The sequence below is a fragment of the Pelecanus crispus genome, chromosome 4, assembly GCF_030463565.1.
Source record: "Pelecanus crispus isolate bPelCri1 chromosome 4, bPelCri1.pri, whole genome shotgun sequence".
In the NCBI taxonomy this organism is placed as follows: domain Eukaryota; kingdom Metazoa; phylum Chordata; class Aves; order Pelecaniformes; family Pelecanidae; genus Pelecanus; species Pelecanus crispus.
This window is the reverse complement of record NC_134646.1, coordinates 84,895,166-84,914,262: the sequence shown is the minus strand read 5'-3', so window position 1 is coordinate 84,914,262 and position 19,097 is coordinate 84,895,166. Positions and strand designations below refer to the sequence as shown.

Below are 19,097 nucleotides of genomic sequence, written 5' to 3'. Positions count from 1 at the left end.
CACCTGAAAAACTGTTCTTAAAAAAGCTGCTGAAGACCTCTTGTTTTTCAACAAGTCCCCCCTCCATACATTCCCCCATGTGTTCTAAACCTAGACAAATACAGCCCATTATGAGAAGTCCTAGTTCAGTCATGGTATGTATGTACATGCGTTACCAATTATTGTGTGATCACGCCTCCGGAGTTCTAAAATACTTAAGCTCTTTTTTACTTTAACATATTAACTCACTTTTGTAATATTTGAAAGGTAGCCAATCGCCATGATCGTAGGTTATTGTTCCCTTACTTGCATGAACCTTTGAGTATCTACCCCAGAGGCTGTAGTGCTAGTTTTTAGTTGGAGTAACCTAGTGTAATTTTGGGCAAGAGCAACTATAGTTTACGGTTTTGTAAGTGCTCTGTAAGGACTCGTCACTGACACTCTTGGCTTTTTGAAGGACAGGCTGATGCAAGTTCTGTGCAAGACTTCAGAATAAACCCACAATTGTTCTGAACAGTAAGAAGTACTGTTGTACTTGGAACTGTATATGACTGCCAACTGTTTCTTTTTTAAAGAAGTGGGGAATGATTGTGTGTTCAAATAGTTAAACAATTTTCTTTTAATGAGGTACATTATAGGAAAAGAGTTTTCTGTTCACTTTCTGTGGGGTGTTTTTTTGTGCACATATAGTTCTTCTGTGTGTGGAGTGTTGATGCTGGAATAATATTTGTTCTGCTTGTTGCAGATATAATCATATTAATAAAACCTGACAGTGTCCATCTGTACTGTAACCCTGTGAATTATAATCATCTTTTGCCATATGTGGCATACTGGAGGAACTTGCATTTTCACTGTCTAACTGAAAATGAGGTAAGTGGAAAATGAATGCAGATGAGAATTGCTAATGAACTTGCTAATGAACTGATACTCAAAGTGGAACTTTTTTTTTTTAACATTCCTTCCAGAAGTCTTTTTTTCTTTTTCATACTCAGCAGGGGAGTGATCTGCGTATCTATAGGGGTATTAATCGTTTTGCTAACGTGTGCAAGAAGAATATGTTTTTAATACTTTGTGTTTGTTGGCGCATGAAGACAAATTGCTCCCCTCTCACCCTAATTGCTATTGTTTTGACATGAGTCAATGATCTTTTAATGAGGAAAAACATGTGGCTTGTGAGAAAGGCAGAATCTGAATCAAGTACCACGGTCAACACCGAGATTTTCAATGATAGCCTTATTTGCTACCAAAGCAGTGTTTTAATGCGTTGTCTGCCAGTAGTTTTAGACTATTAGAAAAGATAGGCTTAGTAAGTCATTTAAAATCAAGAAACTTTATTATGTATTTTACTTTTAACTTTCAACTCTTCCTTTCAAGAGCTATTAACCTTGCTTTCATTGCACTGTGTGAGTGATGTGAGTTTCACCTTGCATTTAAAAGTCAAGGTATGCTTAGAAAAGCTGTGTTTATCATAGTGAAGTACTGTGAGAGGAGTAAAAACTGAAAATACTGTTTGTCTAGGTGTAGAATAAGAACCTTTTTATTCCCGTTGAGACTGGAAATGCTTCTTCCTAAATGCCATCATGGGAAGCTCCCCCCTCCCCGTTCAGTTCTGTGTAGTTCCTTTTCTAAATTAGAATTATACTGAAATCTGAAGGGAGTGGTTTAGGAGCCTGCGATGCCAATGGGTGAAGCTGGTGGAAGAATGAATGGGGAGGTCACAGAGAGAAACCTTTTGTTCCCTTGAGTTTCCAGCTTGAAAGCAATGGGGCTTATGACCGATTGATTGTGTTTTTATGTGGCTGTTTGATAGTTTAGATCACAGAATTGTGAAATAAGTCAGGTTGGAAGGGACCTCTGGAGATCATCTTGTCCAGCCTCCTGCTTAAGGGCAGGGTTAGCGATGAGATCAGATCAGGTTACTCGAGTTTTTTTTTGTGGTTGGATGTTGAAAGTGTCCAAGGGTGATGACTGCAGAACTTTTACCTGACTGTCCTAACAGTGAAAAAGTGTTTCCTTTTATCCAGTCTGAACCGCTCTTGTTTTAAATTGTGCCCTTTGGCATCCTGCCACTGCGAAGAGCCTGGCTTCACCATCTCAGTAATGTTTTTGTGGGTATTTGAAGGCAGCTATGAGGTCCAGCCGTTGCCTCCTCTAGGCTGACCAAGCCTGGGTGTCTCCTCAAGTGCTCCAACCCATTGATCATCGTGGTGGTTTTCCACTGAACTCGCTCCAGTTTGTCAATGTCTTTCTTGTACGTGCGTTCCAAAACTGGATGCAGTTTTCTAGATACAGTCCCATGAGTGCTGCAGAGAGGGGGATAATGACTTCTTGTTAAGATGTAAACAGCCGAGCTACAGGTTAAAGCATGCTGTAGCAAAATCTAAAGCCTGGCTTTATAAGGTTTTTCTGTTGCCAAAACCACTACTGAAAGGGCAAATCCTGAAGCGTACCGGAGGGTGGTAAAGCACATGTGTTTTGGAGTCAAGACTGGAGTAGTTCTTAACACGCTATTGCTAGCACAACTGCAATCTCAGCTATTAAATTTTAAGCTGCATCTGCTTATGGGCTTTTATATGACTCATCGTGGTAAGCAGTAACCTTAACCACACAGTACTGGCTTGAAATAATGGTGTAACTAGAAAGGTAAACCACATGCCTTGCTATTTGTGGAGGTGAATGGAAAAGTTAGATTTCTGAAGTTGAAAATACAAGGTTTACTGCATTGCTGTTTCATGTGAACGAGCTGAAGGATGTGCTTCCAGTCACATTTCTAATGTATAGGAATTGCCAGTTTCCTAGATTACTTCTGAAAGAGAAACCAAAAAACGTTGCTCTGTCAGGCATTAAGTGCATCCTGTTTACAGGAGGATTGCCGGTAGTGGCTTTTCAGCCCCCTTTTTTTTTCCCCAGTGATAGAAGCAACTTTTGCTTGCTGTTGTAAAAATGAAACCTAAAAAGCTCAAGAGCCTTAGAAATAAAGAAAGCAATGCCATACCTGGCTCTGTGCAGCTCTTGATGAATCTGGCAAAACCTATAGCCTCTTCTTCCTTTCTTCCTTCCTACTTGCCTTTAACTAGACCATAGGAATTTAAGTGAATATCCTAGTTATCGGAAGAGAAAACATACTATTAAAGAATGCCATTTTCAAAATGGTCAGATAAGATAAAGTACTGACATTTGATGCATACTGTGTAAGCTTTTTGGGTGTCTTGACTGTACCATTTCTGGAACGGGCTGTATTTATACCTGCAATAGCAGATAATGAGCAAGCCTCTAGCACCCTGCCAAAACCCAAGTTCTTATTCTAATGGCATTTTAAGTCTTGAGAAACTGGCAGTTGTATGGGGCTTGGCTTTGAACTGCCGCTTTGATCTGGCTTCCTGGGATTGAAGAAAGAACACATCGTGGAGGAACTTGGGCTGCATCTTAAATTCAGGCTCATCTTAAAAGAACTTGTTCTTAACCTAAATTTGTTGGGTACACCTTGAAGCTCACAAGAGCTATATGTAAAAAGTTCATAATCATGTAATTTACCTTGATATTAAGTTCAGAGCACTGTACCTAAAAAAATAGACAAAATGCCACCTCCTTCTGATCTTGCTGCAGAAAGCAAGTGACTCTTGAAGTACCCAGCAGTGCTAGGCCTGTTGGTTTCAGACTTGCTGCTAAACTGTGCCTTTTCTGATAAAAATCAGAGTGCATTTCTAACTTTTTGTTCAGTTATGAAACTGATTTTTTATGTGATTTGTCAGTCTAGTTTTTATGCTTTTCTGAGCCATAAGTATGATATTTGTTCTTCACTCCTCTTCTGCAGTCTGCTGAAGTCTTCAGACGACTTCAGTCCACTACTAGCATGAAACAGCAAGATGGTGTTGCATGGTGGCGTCTCCTCTTCTTTCCTCCTCCTTTTCCTATATATACATCTCCCTCAGACAGCAGTTGGTTCTCATTGCTTGTTCTGTGACCTGGGGCATATCTCGTCAGTTGGCTTGCCCAGTTCAGTGTTGTTAAGCTGGTAATTTCCACCCCCCCAGTAGCAAGTTTTTTGTGGCAGACCGGTTAATATTCACAAAATACCTTTTATTGTTTAAAAATTGTCCAGAATCTAGTAGGTGATGTTGAAAGACTTCACTGAAAGCTGAAAATAAAGTATATACATATGCCTTCCTATAACCTGATTAAAAACCTTGCTCTGAAGTTTGATTCTTTTTTTTTTTTTTTTTTAAAAAAGAACAATTTCCATTGGCTTGAATACATCCCTGCCATGACCAAGTTTTTGAAATACAGAGACTGAAGACGTTCTTTAGCTTCTGGAACCTGTAGATAATATTTTAGTGGATTACATGACATTTGCTATGGAATTAAAACAGTACAATACATATTCTCTTTAGTGCAAAACTAACAATCAAATTAGGCAAGCCTAATCAAATTTCATTTTAAATGACTTCTTTCAGTATGAAGATGAAGAAGCTGCAGAGGAATTCAAAATTTCCAGCTTTGTAGACATGGTTCGAGATTGCAGTCGCATTGGTATTCCATACAGCTGCCAGGGTAGGTTAGCTTGTTTTATGCTTATAGCGTAAGTGTTTTGCAGCGTGCAAGTCATGTAGTTCAGGGAATGAAGATTTTCTTGCCTTTGGTAAGAAATAACTTGACATATTAATCCTTCCCTTTTAGCCTCTTTTTACTTAAGAGTTGGGTTTCTTTCTGAAAAATATAAGCCCTTAGACTTCATCTGAAGAGTGAACATTCACAGCGTGAGGCAAAGAAATAATTTGCATTCAGAGAAGCGTGTTCTGCTGCTACAGAAGTTCTCTGTTCAGATGGGAGCTCCAGATAAATACTTCTTTATTTAAGGAAAGAATAAACGTTTCGTTATGCAAGTTTCCTTTTTTAGCGCTGAAAAAACTGGACTGCATGACTTCCTGTTACGAGCTGTAGCCAGCCTTGCAGCCTGGACAGTGTAATCTTACGTTGTTCAGTAAAGTGTACTTTGCAGTATCCCCAACAGCGAATAATGCAAAAGCAGCGCAGTGCATGTACTTCACTGTGCAGCACGAGTGTGTGGGGTTTTTGGTCTGTGGTACAGTAGGTGAGAGGCAAACAAAAAAAGGAAGACTGCTTGTAAGTTCAAACCGAGCTAATTCAATTTTGGTTTTTTGTGGGTTTGGTTTGGTTTTTTTTTTTTCCCCCCTTTATTCCTAATTCTTCATTGCTTCTCTCCAGAAAAGGTGATATGCTGTGACTGCCTGAAGAACTATTAATGGGTCAGGGCATGGGGGAGGATGGTGGTTCTTTGTTAGGAAGTCTCTAAAGAAGGTGTGTAGCTTAAGGATGGTGATCACACTTCACTTCAGATGGCTTACAGCTTCACCCATGAGTACCAGGCTGAATAGTTTTCCTCTCCCCCGACTTAAAATTCTGATTAATGTGGGGATGACATTGACAATATTTGACTTAAGGCCAAATATTTAAAGAAATTGGAGTCAGCAAAGCTCCCTGTTTAGTATTTTGAATTTTAATGGGCACGGTTTTGCTAATGGTCTTGGAATGAAATTTGCAAGGAGGCATAATACCTTTTACTAGAGTGATAGCTGGAGAAAAGGGACAAAAGGAGTTTCTAAAAGCTACCATCTTCACAAAAAACATTTTTTCAGTTACAGAATTTCAGTTGTACAAAGACAGGATCATTGAGATCCTTTATTAGAATCTCAGAACAACTCTTAAGATCTCACAGAAAGTAAAACTGCCAGTATTTGTAAGAGAATGTTTTTGTGAAACATTTCTTTTGCAGGTCATCTACAGATATTTGATATGTTCATTGTTGAAAAGTGGCCAATAGTGCAGGCTTTCGCACTGGAAGGAATTGGGGGTGATGGCTTCTTTACAATGAAATATGAAGTAAGTAATTACATTTTTCATCTTCTTCCACTTTCATTCTGAAGCAGAAATTGAATCATGGAACAGTTTCAGTTGGAAAGTACCTTTTGAGATCATTTCGTTCTGACTCACCACTGAAAGGAGGCCAGCTTCTAAGCTGGATGAAGTTTTTCAGGATCTTATGAAGCTGGGTTTTGAATGTGCGAGGATGGAGACACCACAGTCTTGCTGAGAGACTGTTAGGAGCTACGCTGCCCTTGTCCTGGATAAACCATGATTGTCTGGCGTCTCTCCCCAGCCTCCCTGCTGTGATTTAGAACTCTTTTTCCTTCTCTTCTAGAGCCTCCTCTAACAACAGAAAACACTTTTTTTTTTTTTAAACTGTGCTAGATGGGTATAGATCTTCAAGAGCAGTGCAAGAGAAGCTGGTTAGTGACAAATGCTTTGAAATGAATTGGAAAAATCAGAAGTGCCTGTATTTCTTGGGTCGTTAGTTTTGACACAAGAGATGCATCTACTTTTCTCATCAACATATATTCTTGGGTCATCGTAGCCTGCTGAATACGACAACAGTCAAGGTTTTGGGTGATGCTCCTAGTCTTAATAATGATTTGCTGTTCCATTCTGAGCAACTTGTGTCATTTGATTTGCCTATTTGTTAAATATACTCTAACAGCATCTTCAGAGGACAGCTTTATATTTATGTACTTATTTGAAGCTTCTTTCATTAAATTTTCTTGGACCTCTGCCACAGAAATGCAGATGTCCTATTTTTCTTGTCACTCCTCCATTTTTACAGCCACAGTGTTCTTTGACTTCTGACAACTGGAAAAAACCCAAGGAATTAATAGTACCATTGTTAAAATCTCATCACATGTAGTACTGTACACGCTTGCTCAAAAGTCTGTTATGTGAGTTCAAGTGTGCCTTTCTCTGAGCACTGTACTCTTTCCACTGATGCCTTTCTTCACGCCTTTTTTTTTTTCCTTTCCTTCATTCCATCACTGCTACTGTAGTCATCTTGTTGTGTGAACCTGTCAAAATCATTAAATATGAAGTGTAAATAGATGAGCATTCTTGTGGAGGTCTGCCTAAGTATCAATAGCCCTTCCTGATGTCTGAAGTCAGTCAACGAAAATTTGACTGTTTGGCTCTTTAATTACCCTTGCCAATTCACTTCATGAATCCGTAAAGGCTCTGAGAAAATGTGTAGACGCAGCGTGGCAATGACTTTGTGAAGACAGAGCCTCTTCTATTTGATTGTGGGAGCTGATACCGTCTTCACGGCACTCTTGTAGACTTAAAAAGGAGCAGTGCAAATTCTCGGTATCTGTTTTTAAGAGTAAGCATGCTAGCTCTGGCGGTTCAGCCAGTTCCAGCTTGAGTTCTTGCTTTCTTTCTCCTTAAAGTCATAAGGGGATTTCAAGTGGGAAGTGGCATTCTTAACTTTTTACGTAACTGTTTATGCATGGTTATCTGTTAGGCAGCTGCTATATGTCACAGATGGGGAGGAAAAACCGATCTATAGGAGGAAGTACATTCGGGATCGCTGTAAATGACCCATAAAGGAATACTTCTGGCATTAAAAGAGGCTGTTCTTGGTGCTTTCTCTGACTTTCCCTCTGCTGTGCATTCTATGCGGTTAGATTTGAAGATGATCTAATGATGCTAACTTACTAATATTTTTTTTCAGTGTTGTAAGAGCAGTTGCTCTATTACTACAGAAGGCACAGTTGGTCAAGGTGCTGTAATCCAGAGAATTTACTGTGCTGATAGGTTTAGGGAAGTGATATCTGGGAAATCATTATTGCCATACGTAATAATACGAGTAACTGGAATAACTGTAAAGCAGTGGTTTAAGAAAATTCCGGTCAGTGTTGCATTTTTAATTAAGTGGGTGATGGGGAACCGTGTAAATGCAGAAATTATTCATGTACCAGTGTCCCTTAAGAATGTATTTTTGAAGAGTGTTCTCATATGCATGATCTTACTACTTGGCAGAAGGTATCGCTAATTGCTAAGTTAAACTAGCTTTGCTTAAGTTCACATTATGCTTACAGCGAGAATTGGCTGGTGCGTAGGACGAGTAACCTTGGAATCTGCTTCTTGTCCGTCTTGTCTCAGAAAACTGATCTTTCCCTTTTGGCTGCACAAGCTGATACTACTTTTTTGTTATTAACTCAATTTTGAAAAACTTTGAAATGATTTGTTTGAGAGATGCAAGCAAAATTTTGCACGTACTTTAAACCCTCACTTGAGGAGATGAGTTTCTGAAACACCCAGAGCACTTATATCTGGTCAATTCTTTTGTAACCAGTAATGTAAAAAAATATTTCTGAATTCAGAGTTAAGGAGGACCGTTAGACTGGGCAGTGTGCTGCAAGTCTGTTTCAGTTTGTCTTAAACCTGAATTTGTGGCTTTCTTCATGGCATTTTTCACAGAATTGTGTTTAAAATATTTTTCAGTTAATGGATGTCAGCATTGATTTGTGGAAGACGTACAGCAAAATGGATCCTGTTTCCTTGGAGGACTTGCTCTTTGAGGTAATGTGGGGGAAATATTCTGAATCAACTTCTAGTCTGTTAGTGTAGCTGCAGAGCAAAATTGTTATTTTGGTTGGTTGTTTTTAATAGTGCTTATGTACTTAATTTGCTGGCTCTGCATACTGTTGTATCTGCCATTAAGTAAGCTTATGGTCAGAAAATGAGGAACAGGGTGGGGAATTTGGGAAGCTCATGATATGCAAGTGGCAGACAGTCATTTCTTCAGGGTCTCTTTCCTTTCTTCAAATCTACCACAAAGTCTGCAAAACTTGAAGATAGCTTGTCTTGAATTCCTTGAATTTCTTAATTTGCCTGAAATTCTCTTAAAAGTTTCTCTAAATGGTGTGACTGTTCTTCAGGTCTATGTACAAAGTACAGCAAGTTGGTATGTTTGTGTGTGTTAATCCTTTTGCAGCAAGGGTGGGGGAAAAATCCCCTTTAACATACATACAGCCATTCTTCCGGAAAAAACACTTTCACGATCACGTTGTAACTGCTTTAAGTGGATAACAGTGACACACAGTGGCTGCCCTGATGCTTTGTGAAATACAGCCATGCAGTGTCAAGTGATTCCTCATTTTAATGCAACGGTCTGATCTCAGTGGTAGAGAAGAAAGCAATGTATGAGTATCAGTGTATATATAATTTTGTTAATTTTTTTCATCAGGTTCTAGACTGGCAGCAAAGTAGGCTCTTAATATGTAGCAAGTTCAGCAGTAGGTATCCTTTATTAATAAAATATTGGTAGTTCACACCAATTTGGTTGTTTAATCAACTGCTGTAATGAAAATTAAAATGTCATACAGTTCACAAGGCTGTCAGTCTAAATAGTCACTCTATGATACTTCACTTCCTCCTTCCTGTGGAAGTGAGATAAATGTTTGGGACTGTTTTCTTGTTCCTGGTAAGTCTACCCTGAAGCAGACTTATTTATCCTATTTTGAAGTTTTGAGCCTGAAAGTTGTTAAATTGACTTCCAACTTTTTTTTTTTGGGGGGGGGGGGGGGGCAATTAATGAATGGGGTTTTCATACAACTCTGGTTTCATAGAAATCGGTGATTTTAAAAATGATTAATTTTCTCCATGAGGATGAAGCTAGGTGCACTTAAAGAGCATTTGAAGCTGGTATACGTTCATACTTTTTTTTTTGTTAACACGGCTTTGATTTCAGGAAATTCTGATTTTATCTCTACTTGGAATTTAGAAGAATATTCTGTACAATATTGGCATGTTCTAAAAAGTGCTTTTGTCAGCTTATTTCGTACTTAGCTTCTATGAAAAGCTTATTTGAGGCTGGAGTATTCTCCAATATTAGTTTCTCCCCTTAAATGTAAACTTTCATTTTAAACCTTTAATATAAGCTTTGTTAGTTTTTTGGAAGGCTTGTAAGGTTTCATCAACATTCACTCTCTAAATTTCATTCATTACTGCTTTAATGAAGTGGCTGAAGTCAAATACTGCATAATACTCATACCACTGCTAAAATCATAGTTCTAGTTTTGCCTGTTATACGTCTGAAAAGCTACACTTTCTAAAATCAGGATGTCTCTCTTATCTTCCAAGTTAGTATGTGACAAATAACTGAGAGTAATCTTGAGAGCATTTTAAAATCACCTAGTTCTGTGAGGTTCCTGCTTTTTTTTTTTTTTTTTTTGATTCTCTGATTTTTTTAATTAATTTGAATGCAACATTTACCTGTAGTCATCTTCCTTTTTTATTCTGCTTTAGTGAGGCGGGTACTAATACTTCCTTTTCCACTTACCAACTTTTTTACAAATGCAGATAAAGAAATGACTGTCTGCCACTTGCATATCATGAGCTTCCCAAATTCCCCACCCTGTTCCTCATTTTCTGACCATAAGCCTACTTAATGTCAGATACAATTACTGCAGAACCATATGCAGATTTAAGAATTAAAAATTAAATCTGTCCAAGTGTACATTTTGGAAGCCTTACGGGAATCGTGAGGTCTGAGCGATCTCAAAATGGTGTACTTCCTTAGGTTAAGAGCAGATAGTGCGGGGCTCTGGTCCTTTTCCCTCTCCTGCCTCTTCTGTCTCCAACCCCCCTCCCCACCAAAAAACCCAAACAAGCAACGCCCCTCCCCAAAGGCCCCCTAAAACCCAGCAGAAAGTCCTTATCTTTTAAAAGACGTTTATTTTCTTGTACTTACTGTTTCATTGGTTGGGTTGCAACAGTATACTGCATAGTGAAATGTAATCTATGTTGTTCTAAAGTAATTGGGATTCATTCCGTACAGTCTGTAACTTCCTTTCTCTGGTATAACACTTGCCGTACTAAGTAATGTTGAATATTTTTCTTCTAGGATTTAATGATTTTTGAACGCCAGTGGACCAACTTTTTTGCTAATTTTGATACTGAAATTCCCTTCATTCTGGAACTATCAGAATCTCAGGCGGGAGAGGTATGCCTGCTTTAGTAATCCTTTGAAATGCTAGTGTCATCCATGCAGAAGTAATAAGTATTCAGCATTGGGTTGTATCGTTTTTTCTTTTTTCTTTTTTTTTTTTTTTCCCCCCCCTCTCTACCCTGTCTCACCTTTCATGTTTGAGGAGTAGAAACCTATTGGTTTTTTTAAGTTCACCACCCACCTTACGTATCCATGGTAAGATGGCTTCGGACTGCCCAGTGTAATTCCGTTGAGTGTTTGTTCACTGATAATTGAACTTAGTTGATTTACATCCGCACAATGAATCCCTATTTGTAGGTAGATTGACTTTTCATTTTGGTGGAAGCTCCGGTATGTGTACTTCTTAACAAGTTGAGCTTGCACATGTCAGATCTCAAACTGCTGGTAACATACGGCATGGGTGAAAGTAGCACAGTTGTGCTTTTTAGGCATACATGAGATTTAATGGTGATTGGGTTTGTTTATGGAGGTTGGAAGTAGTTTTTGAGAACTCGGGAGTTTTCTCTTGAGAAGGATAGTTCAGGTTTGTTCTTAATGTTGGTAAGGATATATCACACTTTCTGTTAATTTACTTGTTAATCAGTTTGGGTTTTTTTCTTTTTTAATTCTTCATAGCCTTTCAGAAGTTACTTCAGTCACGGAATGATCTCAAGCCATATAACAGATAACAGGTATTACTCATTATTCCCTGTGAAATTCTCATATCTCTGATGCCATAACGCTTAGAATTCCTTTTGGGACCATCTCAGTATATCACATCTCATCTTTGCATATTTAAAAAAAAAATGTGCAAAGGCACTTCTGGGAAAGATAAGCTGAATTTTCATGGGATTTAATGCTGTAGTTACTACATGCTCACTGTCAATGTGTTTGAAACCATCCACCTTGCGCATTCCAATATGATCAATTTCTTTATGGTCAGATACCTAAACAAACTCATGAACTTGTTCCGCAGGACAGCTATGTTTGAAAATGTTGGTCCTATTTATATAATACTCAAGAACAATTAAAATATGAAGGTTGAAGAAGTCAGTTTACTTTTGTGAGTCACAACATGCACAAGATCAATGCTTAAAGCAGGGCAGATAAAAACCCAAATCTTAGCCAATACAAGCTGGGCAATACAGGTCAGCTTTGTTTTGTATCAGCATAGAATTTTAACTGAGGGGAAGGTTGTTTGTCGTATTTGAAAACCAAGCGTTCTGCTGTTTTGAACTAAATAAAGGTTGCTTAGCTACTTGAATGCCACTGCAGATTCTTCTTTATTTGGAATTAAACACTGGAGTTCAATGTCCTTTATTGTTTTCAGCATCCTATGTTGTTTGCATTTAAATAATGAAAAGAAAAACCTTGACCTCTCCAGTTGAGTCTTGGGCCCAAATCCAGAACTGAAACCAAAATAGTTTTGTTTAATTCTAATATAGTCATTTCAGGGTCTTTCAAGATGGTAAATTTTAAACTAGTCAGGTTTTCAAGGCGATTTACTTTAAAAAAAAAGTCAGGGGGGCGGAAACCAACCACCTAAGAGCATTTGGGCAACAGCCTTGAGATGTTCTCGTGTATGAAAGAAATTACAGTCTTGTTCATTCAAGTAGTTTTTTTGCTTTGGAACTTGGTATTTTCAATGGGAAGCTTTCTGCAGCTTTAGTAAGTGTTTTTTTGTCCTACTCTTTTAGTGAGAAATTCAGTAGTTGGTCTATCGTACTTGAAAGTGTTGATTTCATTTGTTGTTGTAAGTTTTCTTCAAGTATTTTGGTGGTGATACACCCTTTTTTCCCCTTAGCCCTAGCCGGCAGCCCTTTGTTCTGTTTGGTAGCCACTCAACTAAGGAAAACTTGAACTCTGGTAACTTTAATTTTCCATCAGAAGGACATCTTGTTCGAAACACTGGCCTTGGTGGAAGCACTGCTAAGCATATGGTAAGGCTTTTAAGTAGTTACGTGATATTTTGAAGCAGTGTATATTTTCTTTTTCTTCATGTATTTTTTTTGTGCCCTTAAAATGCTTACCTTCTATGAGTTAAGTACCAAATTCTTCTTAACGTATAAGAACATATGTTACCTTAACAATCAGTCAGTTTAAGGAAGGACTTTCCTTTTTCTTTCTCTTTCCAAGTCAAACTGTACTGGATGTTTAATCAGGGACTGCTGAACGAGTTAAAATACTTTTTCTGCTGTAAAAAGACAGCTTTTTATTAGCTTGCTGTAGATGTGTGGGGTGGGGGAGAGGGAAGTGCTGTTTCTGAGGACGTTTGTCCTAGCCATAAAGTGAAAATCTTCCTGATGGTAGCATATGATGTACTTAACTCTGACACATAGATTTTATCTTTATCAGAATTGTTTAGCCATTTCTTAAAAAGGAATGGAAAGACACTTTTTTTTGATAATGCATTTATGAATAGACACAGGATACTTATGCGTATCCAAATTTCAGTGTATGCTTCAGCAACTGAACAGTTCATGAAACTCTGAAAATCTTTCTGGTGTTCAAAGTGTGTTAAAATCAAGTTGTAAGATTAACTTGTTTCCATTTTCAAGTAAAAGCTTAGTTTTAAAACATATGATGAGGTCGATGGCTTGTTGCACCGCCGTGCAGGGGACGTAACTGGGGAAGCGACCCCAGGGAATTCAGATCCTCTGGCTGGCTGGGCTGGGTGCATCAAGAAGGTAACTCGCAGCGAAGGAGGAGAGGTAGCGTGCAGATTGCGTTGTGTAGTTCTCCCTGCTAGCCGATTTCCGTGGGCTCTGGGAGTGTCCGTCAGTTGTGCGAGTCCAGAGTCTGTGCTGCTGAGGAGATGGATGTGGTTGAGTACAGGTCATCATGGAGTGAACGTATGATTGAGGGAATGAGTTTATGATCTTGTCATGACAACATTTCATGCATAGTTGCCTCAGGGATGGATGGACGTGGGTATTCTGGACACATTGCATGTGTCAAAAGCCTGAGAAAGGATTGTTTTAGCATCCCGATGAAATGTCATCCTCCATTTTCTGCTCTGTCTAACCCTATTTCTGTAAAAACACTTCTAATTCTGGTTTCTTTCTCCCCTTGTTAACATTCCCGTTACGACCACTTGAGCTCTTTCAAAATGCAAGTACAATTTCATTCTGAGGTACTTGCTCCATCCATCTGTTGCCCTCGGATTCTGACATTGTTCTTAAAAAGGTGGTTTATTTACAGGTACAGGTGATACTGTTTTAATAGGGTGTCATGAAAATAGTACATAAGACCAAGTGCAAGCATAGTTATGGGAACCTGACACACTTTCCTCTTCATGAAAAGAGCAGTTGACGTAGGAAATTGGAAACAGATGCTTAACGCTTATGGAAGTCAGAGCTCATCTCCTTTCCAAAGTCTTTCAACCATTCAGGTCAAGTCAAAAGTGAAATATAACTTTGAAAACGTAAGTTGCTTTTTTAAAATCGGTTAAGTCTGTTGTACACTTCCTGTAGTATGGCAGTGGTTAGAAGACTTAAGGGGAGCTTAGCTTATTGTTAATTATCACACCAATTTTTTTTTACTAAGGTCTTTTTGTATCTCATTAATGCTGACAACTAGGTAGTGCAGTGTGTATCTCCAAAGGGACCTCTGGCCTGTTCAAGGACCTATTTTTTTGGAACCACTCACATTCCTTTCCTGGGTAAGTATATTAAAAATACCAAGCAGTAACTTAAGGCAGTTATTCTTGTTGATTATTTAAAATTTGTAGCCATTAAAAGATGGTTGTGATTCCTCTATGAGCATTAGGCCATGGAGTGGTGGATGCTGTGTAGTTCTGTAGCCAGTGCATGAAACCATAGCAGAACATTGTTCCGCTGCACATCCTACCTTCGTGTGCGAAAACCTGTTGGATATTTGCAAAGAATGATTGAAAAGTCAAGAAGTGTATTTGTGTTTGCATCAGAATGCAGTGTGAAGGTAGAGAGCACCTGAGTGTGCAAGCCTTTTACAAGTACTAGATAAACATTTAAGTCCATGTTCCATACAGGTTGGTAGAAGAACAGTCCTGAAAAATATAGGAATTCAAAGTTGTAGTTTGTCAAATAAGTGTGGCTTTTTTTGGCTTTTTTTTAAACAAAATAATTGAGGATTTTTCAAAGGATAGAGAAAATTCTTTGACTTTTTTCCTTTCTTGTCTGGTTTGGGTCCAATATAGTGTGTTAGAATAGCTGTCTTCCCAAATAAAAACAAGCCATGTGAAAGCTTTAAAAACAATTTTCTTACCCATTTTGAATGGCTGCATGAGTCCATGGATAAAGTCAGTCCTACTTAGGGTTACTGTATATCTTGAAACCATATTCAGCTCAAAGTATCTGAAGAGAAAATGGCTGGAGGCTTGCAAAATGGAAAGAGTTATAGCATATGTTTGCTCTAGTTGTGCTTTTTCCTGGGTATCCAGGAATGGCCACTTTGGGAGACAGGATAGAGCGTGGGAGGGATCTTTGTTCTGAGCCAATGCGGCCGGTTTTAGGGAATGCAATTCTTAGTCTTGGCCCTCGTATGTACTGGCTGTACTGATACAAGTTAACCTGTGCTTTGCTCTGTTTTAAATCTGCAAGCAAACTGCAGTTATATAAAATACTGGATAAATGTCATGGAAGATACGCAGCAGAAATGTTATGCCCAAGAAGTTCTGTGTAAACGCGTCTGAAAGTGCTTAACACCAACATTTTTGTTTTTCATACAGGAAATGACAATGAGATGCACAAGCAAGCTGAACAAGTGTAAGCTGCCAACTTTTTATTATTCCTTAACTCTTCGCTCTTTCTACCTTGTGGCAGTAGGGCAAAGCCACCTTTAGTCAGCAGTGGCTGTTGGCATTTGCAGAGCAACATTTTTATTTAGAGTAACGTGAACGTGAGAGGGTTTCAAAGGCAAATTGCTCATTGAGAGTTTCAGTGAGCAAGCTAGGAATTGTTAGTGTGACATCCCTTCTGCTGTACAGCAAATTATGAAAGGAAATATTAGTAAATTTTGCTTAAATTTTAATGAAACTTTTTTGTCTTACGCTTCTTTGAATCGCTTTAGAATGTACTTCATATACACTGCCGGGGAAGTATCTATAACTGAATGGAAGCATGTTCCACAGATAGAAGTAAAAGTAATTTTTAGACTAGTTCCATTAAGGTAAACAATGTGTAAGATTTATAATGGTTAGTGAAATGCCAACACTCAAACTTGCAAAGAAATTTCACTGTGTTAAAGGATAGATAAAAGTTAACTTCTGATTTTTTTTTTTTGTTAGTAAGCTACAAAGCTTCCGCACATTTTGACCTTCACAAAATAAGACTTTGTTTATCCATGTGGATGTCCACTTCTCTGCATGTTGTAGATACCTGTCAAGCTTTAAGAGCGTGGTAGATAATCTGCTTTGGTACTGCTCTCAATCTTGATAAACCAGACCTTTCCCTAGAGATTTTGTCCTCCTTGCTAGTTAGGATAATTTTAGGAGCCTGTTCTTGCGTCTGCAGCGGAGCAGTTTGCAAGCCTGCATGACATGTTAGCAAGATATTAAAGATGTGTCAGAGGGAGCCAGTGGTGGTGACCTTTCATGCTAAGTACTGTTGACTTTTGGCAATTGTGATACATTTCTCAAAGACATAAAAGTGAAGTTACTGGACCGAGCAGCAGATTTTTCATTTTTATAGTAAAGTTTACTTAGACACATATTTTTTTTCTTACGTACATGTTCTGCTCAAACATACAGAATATTTCTTGTTCTACTTTTAAAAGCCTTTGTACTAAATACAGTTCTAATGGAGATGGCTAGAGAAGCTCTAAGCAAAAGCAAGGGTCAGTTGATAGTGGCAGTATTTTTTATCTTTTGCTTGGAAGCGTCCCCATATTGGATCAAATAATCTAGTTTCAGCAACAGCAGCAAAATTAGCTTTTCTGGCAAACTTGACCTCATGATATTGGAATTAGTTTGCAGTTGAGTCCTGTAACTGGTTCTTATATTTGTCAATGTTTTCCAATGAAATAAAAAGTGGAAAAATACTTCATAAGCACTATTCAGTCGAAATTTGGCTGTATTTAGGAAGCACAACTGCAACCTAGAGTGCGGATTGACTGGAGTGCATAAACTGGCTGTGTAACTTTAAGTATCCCTGGGGTAAACTGTATTTTTTCTTTTTTTTTTTTTTTTTTTTTTAAGAAAATACCATTTTCTGGTTTGCATTGTTAGTGTTAAAATTTTAAAATGGGAAGAAGAGTAAGGTAACTGTAGCGTATTAATGTAAAGCGCAGCCCACTGTGAGGTGTTTTCTTGCAAATACATATATGAATTTGCATGAAAATAGGAATGGTTACAGAGTTAGGAAGAATTATGCACATTTTCTGTAATAAGTGTGTACTGAAAACATAAATGCATGTATTGGTACATTAAATTACATAGAAGAAACCTCAAAAAGTAGTAAGAAGGTTTGATTTTTAAAATCTCTTGCTGCTATTGGGGTTGTAGTTCAAAGACAAGCTTTGGTGCATTTTGAGGTTCCTCCATGTTTGGGAGCTTCAGATGCTTTTTTTCCATCCTTCGGGAATGCTTTGCATATGGCTTAAATGCTGTATCCTTCTCTTTCCGCCCAGCTCTTCCCTCCCTCAACATCTAGCAGTTGCAGAGGAGTAATGAGAGGAGTTAAAGTTTGGGGAAGTAGGACTGTTTCATCCATCTACTTGTCTTTTTGTTCCAATTTAGCTGGAAGACAGAGGCTGATGTTTCTTAGGTGGGCACAGGTGGTTTTTTTTCCCCTCAGCAGTTCTGGAGCTATAAATGTCATTAGCTGTAAGTCACTTCTGGCTTCACCTAACCTTTTTTTATTTCTGTACAATTTTTTCAGTTCCCTTTTAAGAAGGGAATCGGACTAAGCTGTGATGCGGATGTGCTCAAAAGGTTGTGGTGACTGGTTTGTTTCGGTATCCTCTTTTGCTTGACATGCTCCAGAACAAGTCGGTGTCTGAAGCCAGTTCACTCCGTTTTCCAGTTTTGCTTTTGCAGAACATGGGGCTACCATTCTGTTCTTGTTGGAATATTTAGGATGTGATCCTCAACACGACTGCAGCTGAAGTCAACAATGAAACGTTTGGAGAGCAGGGGTACATTTGTGCCAAGAGGTTTTTTCCCCAAGATATTCTGTAATGTGAGCAATTTACTTGCTCTAATTTATTTTTTTTTAAAACGAAAGGTTAAGGATAAAGTTATTTCTACACTTACTTGAACAAGGACCCTTTCCGTATGAGGGAGTTGTGTTATGAGAGGAAAAACTGCTCCTTTAAACAGAGGAGGAAGAAAACTCTATCTGTCTAGTAAATGTTGTGTTTGTATTTCTCTTCAGTACGCTGTTGTCGCAAATATATACTGCTGTTGTAGAGGCTGTGCTTGCTGGCATTGAGTGCTATGCTAAAACTTCCACTGAATCCAAGGTAAATGAAGCACCCATTCTGTACACTGTAATTGTTGATTTGGATTGCTTGCAATATAAGATCACATGCAAACCAAAATTTAAAAAATAAATGTTTCAGTCAACTGCATGACATGAATGAAGTTAATACCATGGCCTCCAACCAGTCTCTCTGAATTCTGTTTAAAAAAGAGAAATTTCAGAGTATATCTAATCTTATCCATCTACAATTGTTTTTCCATCTTTCATGAATTTTCCTGACCTTATAGTAAGGAAAATCAGATACGGGAAAGAACAAATTTTAGCCTGGTGCATCAGTGTGTTATTGTTTAGTGTATGGTCTCTTGTTTATCTTATGCGTGCTCCTGTAGTTGCTGGGATTTGGAAGTATGGGAAAAGATATTTTATTCTCAATTTCCTTTTTTCAGGCAAAGGAGGTAGCAGAGCAGATGCTCATGTCTGTGTTAGATACCCTCAATTTAACACAACTTAAAGCTGCATTACGGTATGTATTTTCACATAGTTATTGATTATGTATTGTGTCAATGCATTAGCTTCTTTTGGGGGGAAAAAATATGTCAAATGTTAATTTTAAACTGAACTTGCATGACTATCAAGTTCCAAGACTTCATAATGCATTCAGACTTTTAAAATAATTATAATTATTCCATTTTTTTTCCTGCTTTTTTTAATCACTTTAGTGGTTATTTTGCTTTAAATCTACTATTGCTTATTTTTTACATGTAGAAGAAGTATAGAACACATTTTTCACCCATACAATTTCTGTTCTACAGCTCCAAAATCGCTTTTCAAATTCAGGCTGTGAATAATCATGGAAGGTTTGTATCACTGTCTTACGCTTCTTG

The 19,097-nt window shown here is 38.1% G+C and overlaps 1 protein-coding gene across 1 annotated transcript in view; it reads left to right on the top strand.

Annotated features, from left to right (window-relative positions):
• DNAAF9 (dynein axonemal assembly factor 9) overlaps nucleotides 1-19,097 on the top strand; it is a 66,243-nt gene that overhangs the window by 9,891 nt on the left and 37,255 nt on the right. Inside the window, exons 5-16 of the mRNA XM_075709879.1 lie at nucleotides 725-849; nucleotides 4,434-4,530; nucleotides 5,774-5,880; nucleotides 8,326-8,403; nucleotides 10,730-10,828; nucleotides 11,450-11,505; nucleotides 12,618-12,753; nucleotides 14,393-14,474; nucleotides 15,522-15,558; nucleotides 18,166-18,253; nucleotides 18,660-18,736; nucleotides 19,026-19,070. Coding sequence (XP_075565994.1) covers nucleotides 725-849; nucleotides 4,434-4,530; nucleotides 5,774-5,880; nucleotides 8,326-8,403; nucleotides 10,730-10,828; nucleotides 11,450-11,505; nucleotides 12,618-12,753; nucleotides 14,393-14,474; nucleotides 15,522-15,558; nucleotides 18,166-18,253; nucleotides 18,660-18,736; nucleotides 19,026-19,070 — 1,027 coding nt within the window. The remainder of the gene's footprint in view (nucleotides 1-724; nucleotides 850-4,433; nucleotides 4,531-5,773; nucleotides 5,881-8,325; nucleotides 8,404-10,729; nucleotides 10,829-11,449; nucleotides 11,506-12,617; nucleotides 12,754-14,392; nucleotides 14,475-15,521; nucleotides 15,559-18,165; nucleotides 18,254-18,659; nucleotides 18,737-19,025; nucleotides 19,071-19,097) is intronic.